General features: G+C 49.0%; 3 protein-coding genes across 4 annotated transcripts; all 3 read left to right on the top strand.

Moving 5' to 3' along the window:
• Positions 1 to 1,903: 1,903 nt before the first annotated feature.
• ABB37_04033 (hypothetical protein) lies at positions 1,904 to 2,299 on the top strand (the record flags this gene model as incomplete). The annotated part of the gene is made up of 1 exon (XM_015801562.1): positions 1,904 to 2,299. The coding sequence occupies one exon, from the start codon at positions 1,904 to 1,906 to the stop codon at positions 2,297 to 2,299; it is 396 nt and encodes a 131-aa protein (XP_015660182.1).
• A 1,649-nt stretch (positions 2,300 to 3,948) lies between these two features.
• On the top strand, positions 3,949 to 5,414 carry ABB37_04032 (hypothetical protein; the record flags this gene model as incomplete). The annotated part of the gene is made up of 1 exon (XM_015801561.1): positions 3,949 to 5,414. Exon 1 carries the CDS (start codon positions 4,191 to 4,193, stop codon positions 5,412 to 5,414), a length of 1,224 nt encoding a protein of 407 aa, XP_015660181.1. The 5' UTR covers positions 3,949 to 4,190.
• A 521-nt stretch (positions 5,415 to 5,935) lies between these two features.
• Positions 5,936 to 7,993, top strand: ABB37_04031 (hypothetical protein; the record flags this gene model as incomplete). 2 transcript variants are annotated; one of them, XM_015801560.1, is made up of 1 exon in its annotated part: positions 5,936 to 7,993. In XM_015801560.1, the coding sequence occupies exon 1, from the start codon at positions 6,095 to 6,097 to the stop codon at positions 7,991 to 7,993; it is 1,899 nt and encodes a 632-aa protein (XP_015660180.1). In that variant the 5' UTR covers positions 5,936 to 6,094. The 2 variants fall into 2 exon arrangements, with proteins under 2 accessions (XP_015660180.1, XP_015660179.1); XM_015801559.1 differs by having other exon boundaries at positions 5,939 to 7,993.
• Positions 7,994 to 8,063: the final 70 nt, after the last annotated feature.

Raw genomic sequence — 8,063 nt, 5'->3', positions numbered from 1 at the left:
GACGACTTATTTATTTATATATATATATATATATATATATCACTATATACCTATTATTGGGAGTTAAAACCCACACTCTTTGTTGTTTCTTTTTACTATTTTCATTAGTTTACGTCTTTTGAAGATTGATTTGTTCCTTCTCATTCCCAGAATCGGAGCCCCTCCGCCACCCTCAAAAAGAAGATGGCTTTTCTGAGTTTTCTGCCGCCACTACACTTCCACGGATGCGCAAGCGCAAACAAAGGTGATTTGGGTTTTCTACGTGAGCTTGTACCAGATCATGTAAGTTGAAAAAAAGAAAACAATAAACTCATTTGACGACATCAAAGCTCGTCACTGTTTTCTGGATTGTTCCAAGCAAAAGGAGTGCTGCTTCACTTACAGATCGTCTGAAAACCGTTTTTCTTTTCGTCTTCTGCTTGTAGAGAGCCGATCGGGCCGAAAGGAGCTTTTTATTTCAAGAAATACAACGACACAAAAAACCTTGTTGCGCCAACTCATTTTCGCGGTTCCTAAACGATTTGTTTCATACTTTTGTTTTCTTAAAGCGTTCGAAAATTCTCCTCTGTTGTGCATTTGTACTCTCCCTCTCGCGGTGCCTATCATGACCGGCTTTCTTTTCTCCTTTGGGCAGTGGGTGTTTCCACGCAAGCAGACATACATGGACTAGCTCGTTGAGGAAGGAGAAGATGTTGCGAGAACAAAGAAAAAAAGGAACCCATCTAAGCTGATGGCGAGCCACAACAGAGAAACGAGACTATCGTTCTGTCATTTTTCTTTATATGCCTTTTTTCCTTGTGAGTTATTTGTTTTTCTCTCTTCATCCCTTGGTCAAAAATCGTTTTCTTTCCCTTTTTTATAAACATAAAAAAAAAGAAGAGAAAAAGCCTTGACGACGCGTCGAACTGGGAGGGGTCTGCGGTTTTATAACACATAAACCCTCTCTCACCTGTTTCTGTTTCTCGTTCTCAGAATGTTCTGTTGATTGCCTCGCGGATTCCAATTATTTAGTTTTCCTCCTTGCATTTCTCAACTACTCCTCTTCTTGATAAAGAACCGGGTGGATTTAAAATGAGTGCGAGAGAGGGAGAAAGACAGGTGGGAGCCACGGGTGAAGCACAACGTTGGGGGGGGGGGGGAGGAACGCAGCCGGCATTGCACTCGCAGCCCGACGTTACCTTCTTCTTTTCTGCCTTTTCATAAATAGGGCAGGAGGAACGACCAACGAGGGGCTGCCCCTCTCTCTCCGCCTTCCAGTGGGTGTGTTCCTCTCTTCTGTTTTGTCCCCACCCACCCCTCGTATCCTTCTGTCTTCTTTTTTCCCTGATAATGCTCTCGCAAACCTTCTCATTTTTTTTTCGCTTGCTCTGAAGACTACACCCCCTTTCTCCAGCTTCCTCTCCTTTTTTTTTCTCTGTTTGCTTGTGCGAGGCGTACGTTGTCTTTTTTTTTCTTTTCTTCTAATAGCCTTTCTTTTGACTAGCCTTTTTTCCCTTTGTCTTGTTTGCTGTGTTTGTATTTCTCTTCTCTCTCTTCTACACGTTAAAGGCAATGCAGAACGCGGGAACACACACGGAGCAGGTCAAAAAAAAGAAAAATAAAGAACGGAACGCCCCCTGGCATGCAACATGAATTGCAACTGCGTGTTTTATCTCTGCGGTACCCCGCTTTTTTCTGTTCTTTCTCTTGTGACAGCCGCGGGTAAACCCAAAACGTTTTTGTTTTTCATGTTTACTGCTTTATCAATTTTTATTATTAATATTGTTGATCTCGCTCTCTCTCTCTTTTCTAGCTCTTCTTGTTCCGCTCTGAATCGACCTGCTCGCGACCGTTGATCACCTGACGATTAATTGAATGGTATGCGCATGCTTCGGTCGTCAGCGCTAGCAATCAGCAACATAAAATGAAACGGAAGACGGCTTTTCTCTTTTTCAAGGAAAAAGAAAATAAAATGGTTTTTTTTATCTGTCTTTGTTTCCCGCACTGTCATCTTCTGTTGCTTACGGTTCAGGCTTCTGTTTTGCCATTTATTATGATTACTATTGAACGGGTTGTCGCAACGATGTTGTGTCCACCTTTCCAGTTCATTATATCTTTTTTTCTTTTTTTCTTCCAAAGCAGCTCTTTCAAAGAGTCTCCTTCAACTTCTTCGTTTACAATTGTTTCCCCTTTCTTCGAAGTGCAACTACTATTCTTAACTTTCCTGTACTGCTGCTGCGAGAGGGAGTTCAGCACACGCGACATTGCACTTTACGATCACGTCAATACCATGAAGAAGAGGGGGTGGACAGGCAGATGAAGTGGTTTCAAAGATGAAGGGGAAAATAGGAGACCACGCAGTTCACTGTTGCTGGGCAAAGATGCGTTGACCAGTTCATCTCCAGTAAGAAGCCTCCACAATGGTCTCAATTGGGTTTTTTTTTACTTCTTTCTCTTCCTTTCTCTCGCGCATGAAAAGGAGCAACAAAAATAGCAAAACAAAATGGCCTCACAGACAGACGTGTTTTCCTGCTGCGGCGCAGCCTTCTGTCGTTTCTGGTTTTCTTACTGTTTTTTTTTTTTTGTGTGTTCATTCTTCGCAAAAGAAATACAAAATATACATAGGTGCGATTCTTCAACAGTCAAATATATATGATGCGTTTCTTCCTCGACGAGTACTCTGTGTGGCCTTTGCCTCCACTATCATCTCTTTTTATTTTTGAATGAGATATGCTCTAGAAGTGAGTTCTTCGTCGTGCTTCTGCCTTCTCTGCATTTTATTTAGAATCCCTTGCACCTGTATGCTGCAGCCATCCTCGCAGACCAATTTTTGCTTTTCGAAAATTTTGTTGCTACCTTTTCTGGCGGGAGTTGCCAACGCGCGCCACATATCTTCTCGCGATTAACAAGGGCGGCGGCGTCACCCATGCATTTCCAAAAATAATAATAATAATAAACGAATGCCGTAAAAACTCTTTCAATCTTTCTTGTTAGACGAAAAGATTCTTCTTTAGTTTACGGATGAGCTTGCAACCCTTCATGTATTTCTTCTTTTTTTTTATGCCGTCACGGATGACTTGATGCAGAGTCAAAAAAAAAAAGAAGCACTATTTACTGCGCACGAGTTTGCACGCATGGCGTTGTGGTGTCAGGCAGTAGTAAACTCGAACGTGCGATCAACAGCAAAGAGTGATAGAGTAAGAAGGAGGGGCGCAGATGCTCTCTCTCTCCTTCTCTTATCCTGTCTTAATCCTCTGTATGGCTTGCCGTTTTTTTTTGGTTTCCTTTTTCAAGTTCATTTCCGGCTTCTAGTGAACTCTTTTTTTGTCCTTTCTGGGTTCTGCAGCTTCATGTATTGTGGACTTTCACGCGCTTTCATGCTACCAGGCGTCTTCACATCTACAAATAAAAACATACAATTTCCTTTATCTTTCGTTTTCTTTTATATATCTGTTTTTTTATTACTTTCGTGGTTTTCCACGTCGATTCGTGTTTCGTACGTTTCCTTATTTTTTCCTTTTCTTGTATCTTTCCTTTTCCTTCTCTCTCTCTTCAACAGCTTATTTCTTTTTCTCTCCACTATAATTCTGATATGATTAAACTCAACAAACAAAAACACATGACGACGTATGCAGTAACGAGGTGCGTCCAGGCAGAAACGGCGTTTGTACGTCTGCGTGGACGGGCCTCCTTCGAAACGGTAAAGTCGACGGATGTTACTAATGGGAAGGGTAGACGCGTGTATTGAGCGACAACGTGTTTGACGCAAACTGACACACACACTCACACACCACAAAACTCTTGTTTGGAGCGCTTCTCGTTTCACACGTCGCCAGATACAGAGGATACTGACGTTTCGACTGTAGTTGGGTGTTTAGCTATTACTATTCGTGCTGCAGCAGTGTTTTATCCATAAATGGACTCTTACATGGATCTCAAAGAAGTACTTCTCTTGATTCGTTTCTTTCAGTTGTTGTTACTCCACGTCGTTGATTTTCACAAGTGTTCACGCTCGAAAAGGGCTCATTTTGCAGCCGGTAACTCAGAAAGGAGCGGTGCATCTAATAACGGTGCCGAAAAAAGCTTATCTTCTAAATCGCAATGCCACACGTTGCATCCCATGTAGCCTATAAGCACACGCACACGCACAACAAGCAAGAGAACGATTACGGAGACGCGATTTTTAAAATTTAGTTGCTGAGGAACACAGCATGTCCGATGCTCCTCCTCCACACGTTGAGGGAGACGCAACGCAACGCTTCTATCACAAGCAGCGCACGTGTGGTGAGCCGACAGTTCACGCCGCCCTTGCATCGTGCTCTCCTCACGACTCCCTCAGCGCATCCGCACCCTTCGCGCAAGATGCCGCTCTGGACAGCCTCGAGGCTTTTCTGAATAGTCGCGAAGAAGATGCGCTGGAGCTGCTCGCAACTTTCACACAACTAACGGAGCAGGATAAGGTCAAAGCGCTGGCTCAACTCGAAGGTGAGGTGCCTTCCGAAGACGGCGGCAACAAGAGCGATCCCAGTGGAGCGTCAAACACCCCAGCGAGGAAGCCTGCCGCAAGCTACGCTGAGGTACGCCGCCGCCTGCAGGAACGAGAACGGGAGCGTCAACGCGCTGAGCAGCAGCAGCAACAGCAGCGTGGCAAAGAAACGTCCGTACGGTACGTTGATGCAAGCAACGGCGTTTCCTACGCCGACACAGTGTTCACACATTGCGCAGGCAATCCCGGCTGCGTTGAGGCGGAGGAGGATGTGCTGGTCACGGTGGAGCTGGGGGAAGGCACGCATACGGGAAACCTGGTCGCCTTCTTTGACAGCGGCGTCACTGACGTGTCGACCAGTTTCGATAATTTTTTCACGGAAACTGCTGCGGTGGTCGCGCCTGCTGCCTGTGGGGGTGCCGTTCACAGTACGGGAACACCAACTTTTTCTCCGTGCACCAGCTCTCGCATCGTGCCCACCGCATCCTGTGCGCCTCTCACGTTGGACGAAATTTTAGCTGTGGACTGCGAAGGAGAGAGGGCTGATTCGCTGCCCAAAATCACTGCCTCTAAAGCTTTTGCGCACCGCGCAGCTGAAGCCCCTCAAGCGGAGATTGGTACTGAAGCGGTGGACGAGGGACACGACAATGGACGGGGTGCCTCTGCTTCAACCTCTTCATCCTCTTCATCTTCTCTTTCTGATGTGAGCAGCGTGTCGCTTCCAGGTCTACACGATAGCGACGATACCCATGTGGAGGGCGTACGCACGCAGCACATTGCAGAAAAGACAAAGGCTGAGGCGCTTCGCTTTGAACTGGCGGCCGACCTTCATGAGGTGATCGCGGAGCATGATGACTGTGTGCAGCCTTTCGCTCTCGATCCGCTGTTCGACTACGATGCGGACATCTTCGGAGAAGCGTTCCGGACGGAAAGGGCGTGGAGACAGTAAGAAGAAACGATGGTAAGAGAATAGGCTATTGTTTTGGTTTCTTGTCGCTTACGTTGCTTGTTATTGATACTGTGCCGCAACAGCTGACAGCGTCGAGGAACACATCTTCTTTCAGGGTTCCCTCGACGGTTGGATCTGTGTTTTGCTGCTTTGGTGTACACAAACTACTTCTCAAAACACACTAAGAAAAAGAAACATAAAACCCCACGAATATTCAACGGATTCCAAGGCAAGAATTCTCTTTGCGAAATACGAGTTCCGTGTTGACACCTAAAAAAGTATCACCTCGCACGTGACGCTGATGAACCTGCGCAACACACTTCGTATAGCTGTAGTAAAACGGAGGATCATTCTGCGTTCTCTTCCCGTAAAATACCTCACGCATTCGCTTTCGTGAGCACATGAGTCGATTAGTGAAAAGTAGAGAGAGGAAACGAAAGTAACTGTCTTTCTCCGTTTGCGTCTGCTCAGATCTCTTCTACGCTCTTTCTTCTCCCTCTTGTTTCTCGCTGGGTTGACAAGAAGCCCCGGAAACCCCACATCGTGTGAGACTCCACCTAAAGGACGACGTATCTGCTGTGCGCTTCTGGTAGTTTTTTTTGTCACCTCTTTTTTTCCCCCTTTACACAACTTCTTTCTGTATTTTACGTGTTTTTATTTATTTGTTTCCGTTGTTCATAATGTCCGAAATAGCGACGCAGACCTTCAACTCGATCCCTTTTTATAAGGGGTATCTCCCGTTGAAGGAGGCACAGCAGGCGCAGTCCTACGTTGTGCTCGCTTTCACCTCTGACCAGGCATCGCACCCCCGCCAGGACGAGTCGACTTCCTTACGTCCCCTCAACAGCTACGCCGCCGTCCACAAACAACGCGACACCGACTTCCCTTCCACTCCGGAGTCCAGCACGATTGAGTGCCAGACACCGCTGCTGCACCCCGGCGCCACGATGCTTTCACCGGCGAATGTGGAGAGGTCACCGCTCGTCAACAGCCGGGGCACGCCAAAGGAGATTGTTCGCGGTACCTCGGAGGTGCTGAGCCCCAGCCTCGGCTCCTCCGTTGCCCAGGCTGCTGGAAGGGCGACTCCTGCCGCCGTCACCTCCTCGCACGTCAACAGCGTCTCTTTTTACCTCTTCCACAAACGCGACGTCCAGCCGCCGCCGATCCGTTTCTACGTCTCACCAAAGAAGGTGCATCGGTGCTTCCTCGGATGCGCCAAGACGAACTGCTCGTGTGAGCGCATTCACTTTCGACCTGGTGCGTGGCGCATGCGGCTGGACACGTTACCACGATTGCCGCTGGTGGTGGCACACGCGGGGCAGTACGTGCGACTGGCGCAGAACCAAATTGCACCGACGGCGGGCTACTTCCTTGCCTTGGGCCTCAAGGCGGCGAACGTGCTGCCTGCTGTGGTGCCGACGATGTGTCGCTTTAACACATCGTGCCGGAACGGCATTAGCTGTCTTTACATTCACGCGGACAAGACGGTGGGCCACCGGCAGGAGCAGGCCTCTGCCGTCTCCTTGCGCACCTACGGCCAGTACGTCATCGAAGACTCTCTCTCTCAAAATGAAGCCGACTCATTTTATCAGTTTCTCGAGGGCGAGGGTGTGCGGACGGTCGGGGATATGCAGGTGCTCGGCAACGCCGCTTTTGACTCCCTCGCTATCCGCGTTCCGCCGCAGTGGGCAGAGGTCTTCTTGACGCTGTCCTCGCTTCGTGACCTCGACACCAAGATGCCACTGCGGGAGGCACTCCTGGCGTTTCCCCGTGTGGAGGAGCCGGTGAAGCTGCCGGACTATCTGCGGTGCGTCGGCGATCTGCTGAACCTAACGGCACCTGCGTTTGCAAAACTCAACGTCCTCCCGTTCGTCGTGGACGCCTGCTCCATTATCCGCGCCCGCTACGAGCTAGACGAGACTTTCAACGTCATCGACCTCAAGAGGGAAGACGACGACTCGTTCTTCATCGTTGTCACGCGTATGATCCTGAACTTCCGTACACATCACGCACACAACAGCTGGCGCAAGCACGACCCAACCCGACCGGTGGTGACCTCCGTGCTGACCTTCGTAGACGTGAATGAGTGCCACTGCCACCGCAACGGCGGCGACGCCAACAACACAATTGAGGAGCACATCGATGCTGTCATTCCTGATGACACGGCGGTCGTCGGCGTGCCGAGCGGGTCGTGGTGCAACTGCCCCCGTCGGGCGGTGATTGCGGTGAACTACGAGCTGAGCACCCCAAGCGGTTCGCGCTGCTCAGAGCAGAACGCAATGGGGAAGCTGGCTTCCTTGGGTGTCCCGACCTGGGGTGTGCGCGAGGTGTTTGTGCATGGCATGAACATCAAGAAGGAAGCCAACCCGCTTTTCCCATGTGGCGTGTGCGAGAACATGCTGCAGAAGGTGACGAAGGACGTCATGTCGCACTACGGCGGCGACGTCACGTTGTACATGTTCGACGCCACCCACCCGCGCAAGATCGTGTTCCTGACTATACCGGAAATTTCGAACCGCGATGGTGCCAACTTCAAGAAATTTGTCGCCGAAGATCTTCGCGAACTCCAAACGAGCTAACGGCGGGGAAAGGTGTTTCGTGAAGGCAGCGCACTGGCTTCTGATGTTTTTCTTCGTTTCTTTTTCCCTT

This window comes from Leptomonas pyrrhocoris (assembly GCF_001293395.1).
Source record: "Leptomonas pyrrhocoris isolate H10 chromosome Unknown, whole genome shotgun sequence".
Lineage (NCBI taxonomy): Eukaryota > Euglenozoa > Kinetoplastea > Trypanosomatida > Trypanosomatidae > Leptomonas > Leptomonas pyrrhocoris.
The sequence above is the reverse complement of the archived record's forward strand: the minus strand, read 5'-3'. Positions and strand labels throughout refer to the sequence as shown.